Raw genomic sequence first — 15005 nt, forward strand, 5'->3', positions numbered from 1 at the left:
TCAGGTTGGATTACAGTGTTGCTGATGTGAGTATTCACTCTAGAACTCTATGATTCTCCTGCCAAATCCAACACTCTGTCCATCCTACTGTACACTGAGTGACTGTCTTCAATACTGGAATCCCATCTCAAACTCCTTAAGTCAATGGAGATAGAAACTCCATGATTTGTAACAAGCAGAGGAGAAAAGGAGAGCTGCTTGGAGTCCTGGCTTTGAGACTACCTTTTACCTGCCTTTATATGGAAGTTGGCATGGGCCCTGGGGGAACTATCCTGTTGCTAGGAAACCAAATTTTGAGGTTTTTATTTAAATGGAAGATCTGGCATAAATGGGTGAGCAGATGGGAAGCAGCAACACTGTGACAACTCTAATGTGGAAGCAATGTTTCTAATTGGGCTGGAGTTTAAAGTCCTGTAACTGGGTGTCTGGCAAGTGGGGCAGTGGTGCCAGGGACAGAGGGTGTGTTGAAAAGGGCTCTGACATAAGGTATCAGTGTTGGTGGGGTGCTGCACACACCAGCTGAAGGGACTTGCCTCTTCCTTTTACTTGAAACGAGTAAATAAACACAAATTTAATTTATTCTTAACATGCTATATCAGCACCTTATCTTCTTCATAGGATCATTCAGCTTCAGTTATAAAGACAGTCTGTCTCTAAAGGTAGACCATATTTGGGTCCAAGAAAAATGAAACTGGTTTTACTATCAAAGATAGCATTTATTCCCACAATCTGGTAAACACTGACCAAAAGTTAGATTACTCAACAAGGTCTGACAATAGAAAAAAATTATTTGAATCTGTTTAATTTTTAAAAAGAAATGAAAAATGAACTCCATAAAATATAAAGGGGAAAAGATTTTCCATAAGAATATATAGAAGAAATGAAGTGAAAGATGACAATAAAAATGAGTTCTAGAGGAGAGAATTAGAAAGCACATAAATAGTTTTGAGTAGAAAATCTTATTGAAGTCATGGATTCTATGAGAATTAGAATAAATTAAATGTAAATTAGTGATTCCATGGATAAAATAAGTCATCTTAGAAAAATCAGAAGACTGAAGGAAAAAAACAGAAGAAAGTATTAGGCTGTTGTTTATTGTTTCAGTCACGTCCAATTCTTCATGACTCTATTTGAAGTTTTCTTGGCAAAGATACTGCAGTTGTTTGTCATTTCCTTCTTCAGCTCATTTGCCAAATGAAGAAACTGAGGCAAAGAGGGTTAAGTGACTTACTCAGCATCACATAACTGTCTGAGGCCAGATTAGAACTTATTAGAACTCATATTCATTGTGCTACCTAGTTGTGCCCCCAAATATTCAGTATCTGCTATTAAAAAATGACCTAAAAATCAGGTCAAAAAGAAATAACTTTAGAATTATACACATGAAAATGTGGATTTAAAAAATGGAAAATCATATTTCAGGAAATTATAAAAATATCAAGATCTATTAGAACCACATCTATAACATATTCTTCCAAATGTCCAGGTCATATACACACCAGCTGGATTTCTTTTAATGTATGGGTTTTGCATCATGAAGTTTAATCAAGATATTAGTTTAAATTGTTGATTTATGACCAGTTTGAAATCTGTTAAAATTAATTGCTGGGAGGTTGTGGAAGCTTTTTTTAATTGGACATCATTAGATGCTTAAGGTCTTAAGTATAATTTTAATGCTATCAAAATTTTGCTATTTTTCCAACACTAGTATAGTTCCATTGATCTATCATTCCACTGGATATATTATCCTATTCATATTACTTTTTGTTACAAATCTGTTAGGGGTATTGTTGGCTATTTAGAATTCTATTCTACTTTCAGACATATCTGATTTTCCTGCTTTATTTGTAGAAACTCTCCTCTTCTCCTATAGCCTTGATCTCCTTTGGGAAACTTTAAAGAACTCCTTTGGAGTTAGAAAAATTCACCAAAAAAATGAACATAAAGGATATCAAGAATCTGAATAGAATCTTGGAAAAGTTAAATATGACAGCTCTCTGGTAATTTCTAAATAGAAACAGAAAGGAGTATACATATTTCTTAGATATGGACAGAGTGGTCCTGGCACCTTTATAGACACCGACCACGTGAGGGCATAAAAACCTCACAAACAAACGTACAGAAGTAGTATATTTTTTTTTCTTCTACTCAATTTTTTGATCATACAAAATGCCAATGTTCGGGGGGTAACAAGATAATTTAAAATATATTCTAGGGATTACTGTGTTCAAATAAGTAAATTCTAATACATAAAATGCTACAGAAAATTAAGATTGGCAAAAACCAAAGAGATGGAAATATGAAAAAATAAGCAGGTATGCTTCCCTCTGGCTTCCTGGTAAAGAGTACCCAAACCAACAACCTTCATTAGAAACAAGAAACCCTTCCTGGCTCCAGGCATGCCCTTTCTCCCCTCCCCCCCATAAGGTTTAATGATTCAGATACAACTTGGGATAAAAAGAATCACCCTGCAAATGAAGTCCTGAGACTTGAGTAGAGAATCTGCCTAATCACATGTTCCATGTGAAGTAAAATTTAAAGCTGCAGATGCACAAAGGTTTGGTTTTAATAGTGGACCCATATATGTACATTTTTTAAATGAGGCAATAAAACATAGGAAAACAGACCCAAGAAATGCTCTCCACAAACAAAGCAATCCCATCTGAGGCCTCTGTCCTTTTTTAACTACCTGACAGTTTAAATGTCCAATAAAATGTAAAATGCAGCATACATAATTGTGTAATCTAAAAACTTTTCATGATAACTTATTGCAAATTGCACTTGACAGTTCACCACACCAATGGAAAACTGGCCCCTTGTTGGTTCACACAGTCCTTGAGCCTCAAATTTAAGTCACCTGTAAAAGGAATGGGATAAAAAGTTTGCAGCTGTGCTCAACCAGCCGGCTCCACCTTCTGGGTGTGACCTAACTCTAGATACTGCTTTATCTTGTTCCTTTATAGGACTCTCATCCTCAGGCAGATAATCAGGTAGATCTGTATTCTGTTCTACTTCTACAGGAGTATCTTGGAATGGGACCAGCATTTCTTCTCCTGTTTCACTTTTCACAAGTTGTTGTGCTTTCATAACTTTGGTTGATGCTATTGCTGTTGCCAAAGCCTCTGCTTTCAAATCTGAACGGATTCGTACAACACATCTCTGAACAGCCATTTGAAATGTAAAACTAATAACTCCTTTAATTTCCAACAAGGCCTCTTCACAAAGATTTCTCCGAGAAGAATCATCAAGGCCATCTATATGCAAAACCACTGTTTTGGCACAAGAAAAAAACTGAGCTTTCCTTCGGCGTGAGTCCATTTCATTGACACTGCTAGTATCTGCCATGTTGGATGACTGAAGGATGCCATAGATTTCAGAAGCCAGAAGTTTAGTCTCTCCTGGAGTAGTAGTCTTTTGTATTACATTTTGTAAGCTCAACATCATACCCAGTTCACCTTTCATTTTTTCTCTGTTAGCCCGACATTCAGCCAAGTAGCGTAGAGCTAGTAAAGCTGAGTGGACAACTGGAGGATTGGGGTGGTCCATAAACAAAAGGAGGCCTGGCAGACATCCTTGATCCTGGACAATGGCTCGTTTATTTAGTGGGTCTGCTGCAAGATCCCGAAGCTGGTCGACCGCCTGCATCAGGCTCATCATTCGTGGTTGCGGAACTCATCTTCGGAGCTCCGAGGGCGGCCTCACGCATCGCGGAGCCGCAGGGTCGGGAGCCTTCCAAGGCCGGCGCGAGCGGCTCGGTCCGCTGAGCCCGCCCAGAAGTAGCAATATTAAGCATATCCTTTAAATGGCTACAAAGCAATATAAATTATATTCTTAAAAGGGCTGTTGAATAAAACATTAAAAATTACCTGAAGACTAAGTAACTTAATTATAAAGAATTAATGGGTCAGAGAACAAATTACAGAAATGACCTATATATAACTTCATTAATAATAATAATAATAAGGATGATGATAATGAAGCAAAATACCAAAATATTTGGGAAGCACCCAAAGCAATTCTTAGGAAAACATTCTTATCTTTAAACACTTGTTTCAAAAACAACAAAAAATAGAGCAATGAACTGAGTATTCAAGTAAACAAAAAATAGAAGACAAACTTAAAAATACCAATTAAACAGCAAAATAGAAATTTGGAAGATCTGGAAAAAATTGAAAGCAAAAACTTCTTTGAATAAATGAATAAACAAAATTATGAATGGGTGGGGCTAAACTATTAGTTAATCTGATTAAAAGAGAAACCAAAAAGAAAAAAAGATGAATTCTCAGCTAATGAAGAGTATATGAAGAGTTATGACACAATTTTATTCAACTATATGACAATGAACTGACAACTTAAATGGATGCATGAACATTTTATAAAAATTTAAGAGAACAGAAGAAAAAGTAACAAAGAATTTAAATAACCCAATCTCAGAAGAAATTAAGCAAGCTAAATATTAGAACCAGATAAATTTATGAAGCAAATTTCATCAAATATTCAAAGAAGTAATTAAAAATATCATACAAGTTTTAAAAATGAAAAAAAAACTAGACCAAAAAAGATGGGGATACAAGCAGGCAGTTCTCAAGGGAATAAATCCAAGCTATCACAAATCATATGAAAAAGTATTCCAAATCGCTCATAATCAGAGAAATGAATATTAAAGTATTTCTGAAATCCCACCTCACCCATTCGATTGGCAAAGTTGACAGAAAAAGAAAACGAAAAATGTTGGAAGGGCTGTGAGAAAACAGGCACATTGATGTCTGTATTGTTGGTAGAGCTATGAATTGATCACAAACTAATCTGTAAAACAATTTGGAACTAGGCCTCCCAAACCATGCAAACCTTTAATCTAGTGGCTCCACACCAGGCCCATGCACCAGAGAGATTTTTTTAAAAAGGGTAAGATTTATATCTATATCACTATTTATAGCTATTTGTAGTCTCAGAGAACTGGAAGTGAAAGGAATGTCCGTTATTTAGAGAATGGTTGTGCAAATTATGGTATATGAATGTATGGACTAATATCATACTGTAAGAGATAAGAAGAGAGACAATTTCTTGGAAACCTGAGAGGTATTGTATGAACTGAACTGAGTGAAATGTAGAAAACTCACTTAAGGCAACACTTCCTAATAGAAAGGTGATGGACTAATTATACAGAATTACATTTTGGACATGACTAATCTGGATATTTGTTTTACTTGACTATGTCAATTTATTAAAAGTGTTTTGTTTTTCTATTTATCCTCAGATCTTTTGGGAGGAGGGAGATAAGAAAGAGAAAAAAATTTATCTGGTAATTAAAAAAAAATAACTAATAAATAAAAACCACACAAGAAACCTAAGTTTTTCCTAATTTTTAAAATCATTCTCTATTACTCATTTCTTCACATCCAGTGTTGTGGTTGAGTTTCTTGAAATTTATTTTCCCAAAATGCAGAGTGCCTATCAGATGATTCTCCTTTACCACAAATCATAGGAGGCAGAGGGCTCTTCAAGTTTCTCATTATTTCTATCTCAGCAACCAGTTATTCTTCTTAGTAAGAATCAGAGCAAATTTTTCCAATTGTTTTTCTACTTTTTGAAGGATGAAATTATCATTTATAAAAGTCAGGAGATTATTAGTTGCTCAGATTTTGTGAGAGAGAAAAGAGAAGGGGGGACACAGAGAGAGAGAGAGAGAGAGAGAGAGAGAGACAGACAGACAGACAGACAGACAGACAGACAGACAGAGACAGAGACAGAGAGCGAGCTCTAGCAGATGTCTGGATAACTAAAACCTCCCATCATTTTGATGTCATGCTTCTGCTAGGCTTGTTATCTATTTCCAAACCATTCATGTTTATTTGCTTCAATTTCCTTACAGAGAACAATCACAGGGATCTTGAGTTACCACAGCATAAATGTAATAAACAGGGATTTCACATACAAATCAATGTTATTGGGTCTTTGTACCCAACTATAGTTATTGCTCAGTGTTGAATTGCAATCTCAGAGGAAGGTCTCTGGAAGAGTCATATTCTGTGTCAAAGTGAACTTTAACATTAAATTCAATTATCTGTGCAGATCCATCTGTTTTACCTGGTTCTCACTGCATGAATTCTACTTCCTTTTTGCTTATTTTCTGGTTAGTGTGGCTTATGCCTTATATCTTACATAATTTTTTCTTTTTTTTTATTTGTTTTCCAATTACATACAATGATAGCTTCTACCAATCATTTTTTGCAAGGTTTTGAATTTTATAATTTTTTTCTCCTTCCCTCCCTTTCCTTCCTCCTCCCCCCAACAGAAGGTACTCTATCAGACTCTTTACATTTGCTTCCATGATATGCATAGATCCAAGTTGAATGTGTTGAGAGAAGAAACAGATCCAAGAAGAAGAAAGAATACATTAGAGATAGCAAAATTATTTAATAAATACAATAACTTTTAAAAATTGATAATAAACTTTGGTCGTTGTTTAAACTCCACAGTTCCTTCTCTGGATATAGATGGTATTCACTGTCACAGATTCCCTAAAATTGTCCCTTATTATTGCACTGATGGAGTGAGCAAGACCATCAAGGTTGATCATCACCCCCATGTTGCTGTTGGGGTGTACATCTCATCTCACTAAGCATCAGTTCACGCAAATCCTTCCAGGCATTTCAGAAATTCCATCTCTCATGATTTCTTATAGAATGATAGTGTTCTATCACATACACATATCATAACTTGTTCAGTCATTGCCCAGTTTTTGCCTCCATAAAAGAGCTGCTTTGAATATTTTTTGTACATGTGGGATTTTTACCCCTTGTGATCTCTTCAGGACATAGATCCAGTAGACACACATACACATCATTTATTGAATGAACAAGTGAAAAAGGCAATTAACAGTCAGTGTCAGGAAATAAGCATTTATTAACATTTATTATATCTATCTCAAGCCATATAGAAAGCTTTTCAAATAATTTATAATCAGAGAAATGCATATAAAAATAACTCTGAGATTCCACCAGATATCCATCAGTTTGACAAAATTGAAAGAAAAGGAAAATGACAAATGTATTGTTGGATGAGCTGTGAACTGGACAGTCAATCAGGAAAGCAATTTGGATCAATGATCCCAAAGAAATCAAGCAATCACCCTTGATTTAGAACGTACTATATGCTAGGCCCTGGGGATTCAAAAAGAGGAAAAACACAGTCCCTGCCCTCAAAGAGCTCCCAATCTAATGAGGAAGATACCATGCAAATGGCTATGTATGAAGAAGCCATATATAGCATAAAACATTTAATTCATGACAAGTATTGTCCTGAACATGGAAGATACCAATACAAACATGAAGATAGTATCCGTTTTCAAAGAGCCTATGCTCAAGGGCAGCTAGGTGGCACAGTGGATAGAGCACCAGTAAGATAGGAGGACCGGAGTTCAAATCCAGACTGATGCTTAATAATTCCCTAGTTGTATGACTTTGGGCAAGTCACTTAACCCCATTGTCTTAAATAAAAAACAAACAATAAAAGAGCCTATACTCTAAAGGAGTAGATAACATACTGGACTGTGGTGGCCAGTTGTGCAGAACATGACATCAATACAAACATGGAGATGGTTTCCATTTTCAAAGAACTTTTATTCTAAAGAGGTGGATAACACTCAGTGGGGACTGTGTTGGACATTTGGACTGAACAAGAAACATATCAATACAACATAGAGTATCCATTTCCAAAGAACACGTATTCTAAAGGAGGTACATAGCATAGGGGGGACTGTAGTGGCCAGTTGTGTTGAACTTAGAAGACAGTAATACAAACATGGAGAATTTCCATTTTTCAAAGAACCTATATTCTAAGGGGGTAGATAACACATTGAGGGAACTGGGGTGGCTAAGGATGGATATTTTGATTTGGAAATTAGAGAAAATGGTAAGAGCAGTCTAAGGCGAGTATAATGAAGCATACTTTGAAGTAACAAAGGGAGAATTGATTTACTGATGGTTTTAGAAGTGGAAGTTGGGAGGGGAGGGAGGAAAGAGCTCCATCTTAGGGTAGTTGTCCAGGTGGGCAGTAAGTGGATGCTATTACTATTTTCATTTTATAGATATGAGGAAACTGAGGCAAAGTGATTTGCCCAGGGGTCACGCTGCTAGTTAGGGTCTGAGGTTGGATTTAAACTCTGGTCTTCCTGACTCCAGGTTCAGTTCTTTATCACTGCATCATTTATAAAGTGAGAATTATTGTGCTTACCTCTTAGGGTTTTGAGGCTCAACTGGGAGACTTTGTATAACATCAGGTGCTACCATAAGTGAATTATTCCCTTCCCTTTTTTAGTTGCCTAGAGTATCAATTCTTGGTCACGCAGGGTCTCATAGTCAGTTTGGAATGGCTATTATACCATACTGACTCTTATTATACTTCTATTTAATATATTAATATTTCTGTTGATAATTTAATTATGACCAATTATAATACTCTTTTGGGGTCATGATACTCTCAGGAGTGCATTTGCTTCTGTCAAATTTAACAAACATTAAACTAATGGTCCCTGAAATAGTCATTTTTATAAAAGTGGCAAGTCCTATCTCCCCTACTCCTACCCACCTCCTACCTCACCCAACTGTCTTTTCTAAGTCAGCTTCTAATAGTTTTTTCCCTATATAAAATTCAACAATTAAAATTACATTTAAGGGAATGGATTAGATGATCTGCACAATCTCTTCTAGCTCTAAAATTCTATTCTCTCATTGTAACTTAGGAAAAACTGAAGGTTTCCAAGGAAACCAAAAAGTCAACTTTGCTAAATCAGCCACCCCAGTCTTATATTTAATTCTATGCTAATAATTTGGCCTGTGGGTAGATTTTTTTTTTTTAGTAGAGTAAAATATGTGGGTTTCATAACCCCTCTATCCCACTTTGCTATTTCCAGGTTTCTAGGCAAAATTCTGATGGCTGATGTGGTTCACATGTACTAGATGAATGGGTGCTATTGTCTATATAAAACAATGATATATCCTATTGCCTATATGTACATAAACAGTGATACTAAGTACTTTCAAAAATCTCTTATTTTATTACATTTGTCTTTTCTTTTGAGAAACAGTGCATGCCACACACATTACAATTGCTCTTGAAAATACTAAAACCTGAGCAGACGGTTTTAAATTCACAACCCTAGAAAACAGGGAGGTGAGGTCTAATTTCAAAGACCAAATAGCCTTAACTCCTCAACCTAAAATCATTATAAAGAAGTAGAAATTCATTTACAGAACAAGGTAAAGAATGAAAAGTTTATGAAACAGAAGAGATTAAAAAAACAACAACAAGGAAGTCTAATTTGTCTGGAGTCTATCATAGCTGAAGAATTCATGCTTTCTTGGCAAGTACCATTTAATTACCTATTTCGCACATGTGTCCCATTTCATTGAACTCTTACAGGCTCAGGTTCCCTATGTTCTCCATTTGACATTTGAATGCCTCTGGTAAGTTGGCTCATATATTTTTAGTGCTGACTGATAATAAAAGATCTTTCAGTCACAAGATGTCTTTCAGTAGTTAATAATGATAATAGCTGTCATTACAGAGAGCTCTAAGGTTAATTAGAAACATAATCTCATTGATCCTCCCAACAGTCCTATAAGGTAGATAAATATTTCTCCCACTTTGTAGATAAGGTAACTAGGTAAAGGACTTGTCTGTGGTCACCTAGTTAGTGGGTCTGAAACTCAGGCCTCTTCTGACTTTATGTCTTGTGTTCTTTCCCTTTGCACCAGGTTTTCTGTATTTCAGGACATTTAGCAGATGAAACAGAGTGACAGTTATAATCAATGTACTTAGGGAATCATAGAAAGAATCAATTTATACAGTAGAGAAAGAAATTCAATTTTATTTTCGTGAACGCTTGCATTCCAAAAGTAATACAATAAGCCGGCTGCGGAAGGATTTTATCTTGCTTGCATAGGACTGTTGAAATACTGCTTTCAGTTTTTCCCGTAAGGATTCCAGAGAAGGAAGATGGTGACAGTCTGGTATATTCAACATGATGTGAAAAAAGTCATTCCACATTTCAGAATTGGGAATCCTAAAAGCGTGAGAAAATTAAAAAGAATGATGTGTTTTTAAAATAATAAATAATCTCAAAAGGGTTAGATTTAATTGATTTCTGTCCTCTGCTTAAATCCACAGTTCAGAATGTAGCAAGTAAAGAGAATGGAAAATGTGACTATAATAACACAAAAGAACTATAAGGATTTTATAGAAATTATTTTACTTTTGGCAAGTGTTAGATGGATTATAATCAGAATTGTATATCCTTCCATTTGGTCTATCCAATTAACTGCAGAGGGATTCATATTGTATTATTTAGGATTATTATGACTGAAATCCAAAATTCTGCTGCTCATATAGTTAGAAAAAGAAACCAGACCATAAAGATTAGGAATTTTTATTCTTTGTATCATAGACGTATAGTAGTAGTTGCTGTACTTTGTTCTTGAACCAAGATGACATGACATCTCTACATAGAGGTCAAGGTACAGCATGTTCTACCGTGGCTGATCCGACCAACTGAGCTCCAAACGCTCTACTCCAGGTTGGGCACAAATAATCTATGTGAACATCTGGAGTGGAGAGATCTCTGAATCTTCACAGCTCATATTTCAGACTTAATTAGCAAAATGGTGGAGGGTCCTCCCTGTCCTCAAATTAAGACCTGTAATCTAGATCAAAGGTACTAGGAGCCAAGTAGAAGAAATGTAGAAAGTGTAAAAAATAGTTTGGGCTTGGCAGAAGGATTTATTGGCTATGATCTGATTTACTCAAGGCTCAAATTTAAGATTTTGGGGGGTGTATATATTGCTAACCACATTGGTCAAACTAAAAATATTTAGGCCTAACATATGTGCTATGATTCAAGAAAGCAACTACAGAAAAAAAATATTTGCTGCATTAAATTATTTGGTGCAGAGAATTGTAGTCATTCAACAAAATACTCTCTTATGGGTTTTCCTCCTGGACACTATAACTGATAGAACCTATTATTGTAATGAGATTTGAATATCTACAAGTATGTTTCTAGTAGATGCCTCTATATACACATATGTATACACGCTTTTTTCCTTTGAGATGGGACTGATTTCTTACTGGCCTGATTCCATTGTTTATGAGCATCATTCCTCCTTGTGCAACCTGGTGATCTCTCATTCCCAGGGCTCACCAAATTGGTGCCAAACAATGTGCATGCCCAACTTTAGCTCTGCTTTAGCTCAAGCTTCTGCCTACCCAGCAGCAGGGATTATAGATATGTACTACTAATATATTTTTGAAAGCAAAGAAACTGATGATTAATATTTTTAAAAATCTTATTTGCACACTTGCTTATTCACTTAAGTTTTGATCACAATGCATAAAATGCATTTTAAGTTTGCATTAGAAATGCAGAAATCCTAGAGTTCATTAATTAATGACTACTTACTTTTAAAACTTCCTAAAAATGATTATTAAATATTATAGCTGGGTCATTCAAAAATAATAAGCAGACACAAGAAATATATTAATTTCATATAGAAGAATATAAAATCTAGAGAATATAAACAAAAATATAATGCTGCACATAAGTAATGATGAATGTATAGCAAGGGAAAATGAAATGGTAGAGTAAGTAGATTAGCTTAGTGTGAAGACAGATGGGAGAGAAGGTAAAACTGGGAAGATGGTTTGGCTTCAAGTGATTATAGACTCAGAATAGTACACAAAAAAATCTGGAGATGCTAGGGAAGATTTTTGTAAATAAAGAATGAGACAGTTTTTGAACTTTAGTTTCAAGTATAAAATTAATTCTTTTTAAAATAAAGCACCATCCTTAAAAAAGGTCTAATGGTTATCCTTAGCCTCTCTTAACAAATGCAGAAATTACAGCATTAACAGTAACAAAAGCAAAAATCTTAGTTATTAGTATATTGTACTTGAAAGTTTGTAAAATGATTAGTCCTGAGATGAAGATTTTATAGCCCCCACTTAATATATAAGTAAACAAGATTAGAGAGGAGAAATTATTTACTCCACTCAAGACTGGAGCAAAATTCAAACCCAGTTCTTTGAACAAATTATTTTAAATTACAACTTTTCTGAAGAGCAATTTGGAATTATTCCCAAAGGGCAATATAACTGTATACCTTTGTCAAGCAATAATACTACTAGCTCAGTATCCCAAAGAAATCACAAAAAAGGGTAAAAAAATCCACATGTACAAAAATATTTATAGCAACCTCTTTTTATAGTGGCAGAGAATTGGAAATTGAGGGGATATCTATCAATTGGGGAATGACTGAACAAATTGTGGAATATTAATGTGTTGGGAAACTATTGTTCTAGAAATCATGAGGGACAGAACTTCAGAAAAGCCTAGAAAATTGATGCTGAGTGAAGTGAGCAGCACATGGCAACACTGGGTAATGACCAGTTTTGATGGCCTTATTCATGTCAGCAGTACAAAATATCAAAGACAATTCTAAAAGACTTGCGATGGAAAATAACATCCATATCCAGAGAAGGAACTGTGTAGTTTAAATGCAGACCAAAGCTTACTTACTATCTTCAATCTTTAAAAGTTGTCTCATGTTATCCCCCCCCCATTTTGATTTGATTCTTCTTTCACAACATGATTAATATGGATCTATGTTTAGCATGGTTATACATATACAGTCCATATTAGATTGCTTTCTGTCAGGGGGAGGAGAGAGGAAAGGGAGGGAGGCAGAAAGATATGAAACTCAAAACCTTGCCAAAAAAGATTGTTGAAAACTATTATTGCATATAGTTGGAAAAAGTATCATTTTTTTTTTTTTAGGTTTTTGCAAGGAAAATGGGTTTAAGTGGCTTGCCCAAGGCCACACAGCTAGGTAATTATTAAGTGTCTGAGACCGACTGGATTTGAACCCAGGTACTCCTGACTCCAGGGCCAGTGCTTTATCCACTGTGCCACCTAGCCACCCCAGTATCAAATAATTTAAAAGAATTATTTTAATTTCTTTAATAATTATTAAGCAATCTTTGATGAGATCCAGAAAGAGGGTAGCACAGAAGATAGAAGACCTGAGTTTAAATCCTGTTTCCTAAAATTTGTGCAGCCTTGGGCAAGTTACTTAATATCTCTGTGTCTCAGTTTCAATACCTATAAAATGGAAGGTTTGATCTGATGGTTTCTGAAGTCCATCCCTTTTCCAAATTGATATTTTCCTGCTATCCCTTTTCCCAAAATTACACTAACATTTATACTCTGTGTAGAAAATTGTGTTACAGAAAAGATCCAGAATCTCCCTCCCTCCCTCCATTTGTCAGTTTCTAGTTCTTCTTTCCTTAAAAAGTGAAGAAATTCCCTCCAGTAACCCCCCTGGCTTCTTATGAATGGACTTATGGATCATTTCTATTTGCCTTTTCATCCCAAGATACATATTTTATAACCATAAGACCTACCTTTTGAAAATTCCTTCTGGCTTCCAGACTCCCTGGTCATTTTTCACCTTCATATATGTTCCAAACAGCATGCAGTATGCTGTTGCAGCAATCCCAAAATAATCGGTCTGTAAACAAAAACATAGAAAACATCATTTATAATTTACATGGCTATTTAAAAAAAATCAATCCATTAGAATTTCTAGCTCCTGGGACAACTATTTTAATAGGAAAAGAGAAGAAACTGCCCAAAACTAAGAATTCAAGTAGCTTTTCTCAAGGCCTGAATACTTATCGCTATTGAATCTCAAATGCTATTCACTTCCAGAAAGAATTTAGGCAAAACATTATTTAAAAGTTTTTTTAAAATTCAAATTGTTCAGACTCCCCAAATCATTCTGAAAGGTTGAGACATGTTAAATCAAGTTCTGACTGAATAATTCCATACCTGATAGTTCCAAGGTTTTTGGCTGAGCATTTCAACACACTGAAAACCAGAGGTTTCACACTTTGCTGAAAATGCAGTTCCTTTTGGGAAAAGGGTCATATCTATACTTTGACCCAAGTCAATTAAAGCCAATCCATGAGATAAATTATCTATTCCATTGTCCTGTTCCAGAAACCTGAATTTGGTTTAAAAAAAAAGTGTTAGTTGCCATGGAAATGAAGAACTGATAAACAAAGAGTAAGAGAATCCCAGACAAGGAACTCAACTTGCCTTTCTCCAATTATAAAATTGTCAGGTTTAATGTCCCCATGAATGATCTCACAGCCATGGAGTTGTTCTATCATGTGAAGAATTTTTATTGTAAAATACAGGGCTAATGCTTGTGGCATTACTTTTTCAGTAGTGTTCTTGTAAAGATTAATAGCATTCTGTAAGCAGATATGAAATTCTTTGTTAGCAACAACATGATTACAACAAAGATTTAAAATCAGCTTCCAATGCCCCAAATCCCTCCCCATTTTTCCTATAAAAACAAAAATCCAACCTCCAACACCGAACAGAATAATAGTCACAAAAATCTATTCTTCAAATAGAATTAAATATTCAGTCATAATGTACTTACTAATAATGTTCCATAACTGTACAGACTGCCAACCAACATACTGCCATTTTGGAAGAAATGAACAGCATCAAACTTGATGAACAGGTGGTGTACACTGGGTTGGAGCCTCTCCATCAGCTGGGTTCCTATATAGAATTCCCAGGGGTTGGCAGGCTTCTGGACCTGTAAATTAGGTACACAGGAGCATTTACTGAAAAATTCACTGTAAACTCTGGAAAACATCAGGAAAATAACTTATTGCAAGGAAGTTGTGCAATTTCAACCAGATGAAAGGTAACTCTAATCATGAGCATTCATCACCACTTCTATGGGTCTCAGATGAAGTGTGACTGTGCAGGAAATGCCATGTCTACTATATGAGAGGAGAAATATGAACACTTGTGCTTAATACATTCTTTCCTGGGTTGATTTTAGACCCATTTTTTTCTTTTGGGGTGGGAGAGGAGAAGGTTCCAAAAGCATGATTTTATCAATATAGGAAACTTTTGGAGACCTTGC

The 15005-nt window shown here is 35.3% G+C and overlaps 2 protein-coding genes and 1 pseudogene across 4 annotated transcripts in view; 1 reads left to right on the top strand and 2 right to left on the bottom strand.

Annotated features, from left to right (window-relative positions):
• Positions 1–5906, top strand: part of LOC141504324 (two pore channel protein 2-like) — a 129031-nt gene extending 123125 nt beyond the window's left edge. For 2 of the 3 annotated variants that reach the window (XR_012473280.1, XR_012473281.1), the window contains one exon: positions 3021–5906. The gene's annotated coding sequence lies outside the window, so the exon portion shown is untranslated. The remainder of the gene's footprint in view (positions 1–3020) is intronic. The other variant, XM_074209266.1, reaches the window with a different exon arrangement.
• On the bottom strand, positions 2183–3676 carry LOC141504325 (armadillo repeat-containing protein 1 pseudogene; annotated as a pseudogene).
• Positions 5907–6971: 1065 nt separating the features above from the next.
• The window catches only part of BUB1 (BUB1 mitotic checkpoint serine/threonine kinase), a 56865-nt gene continuing 48831 nt past the window's right edge, over positions 6972–15005 (bottom strand). The window contains exons 21-25 of the mRNA XM_074209272.1: positions 14508–14669; positions 14156–14313; positions 13886–14060; positions 13459–13565; positions 6972–10066 (exon numbers count right to left, since the gene is read on the bottom strand). Coding sequence (XP_074065373.1) covers positions 9871–10066; positions 13459–13565; positions 13886–14060; positions 14156–14313; positions 14508–14669 — 798 coding nt within the window. The 3' untranslated portion in view covers positions 6972–9870. The remainder of the gene's footprint in view (positions 10067–13458; positions 13566–13885; positions 14061–14155; positions 14314–14507; positions 14670–15005) is intronic.

This window comes from Macrotis lagotis, chromosome 1 (assembly GCF_037893015.1).
Source record: "Macrotis lagotis isolate mMagLag1 chromosome 1, bilby.v1.9.chrom.fasta, whole genome shotgun sequence".
Lineage (NCBI taxonomy): Eukaryota > Metazoa > Chordata > Mammalia > Peramelemorphia > Peramelidae > Macrotis > Macrotis lagotis.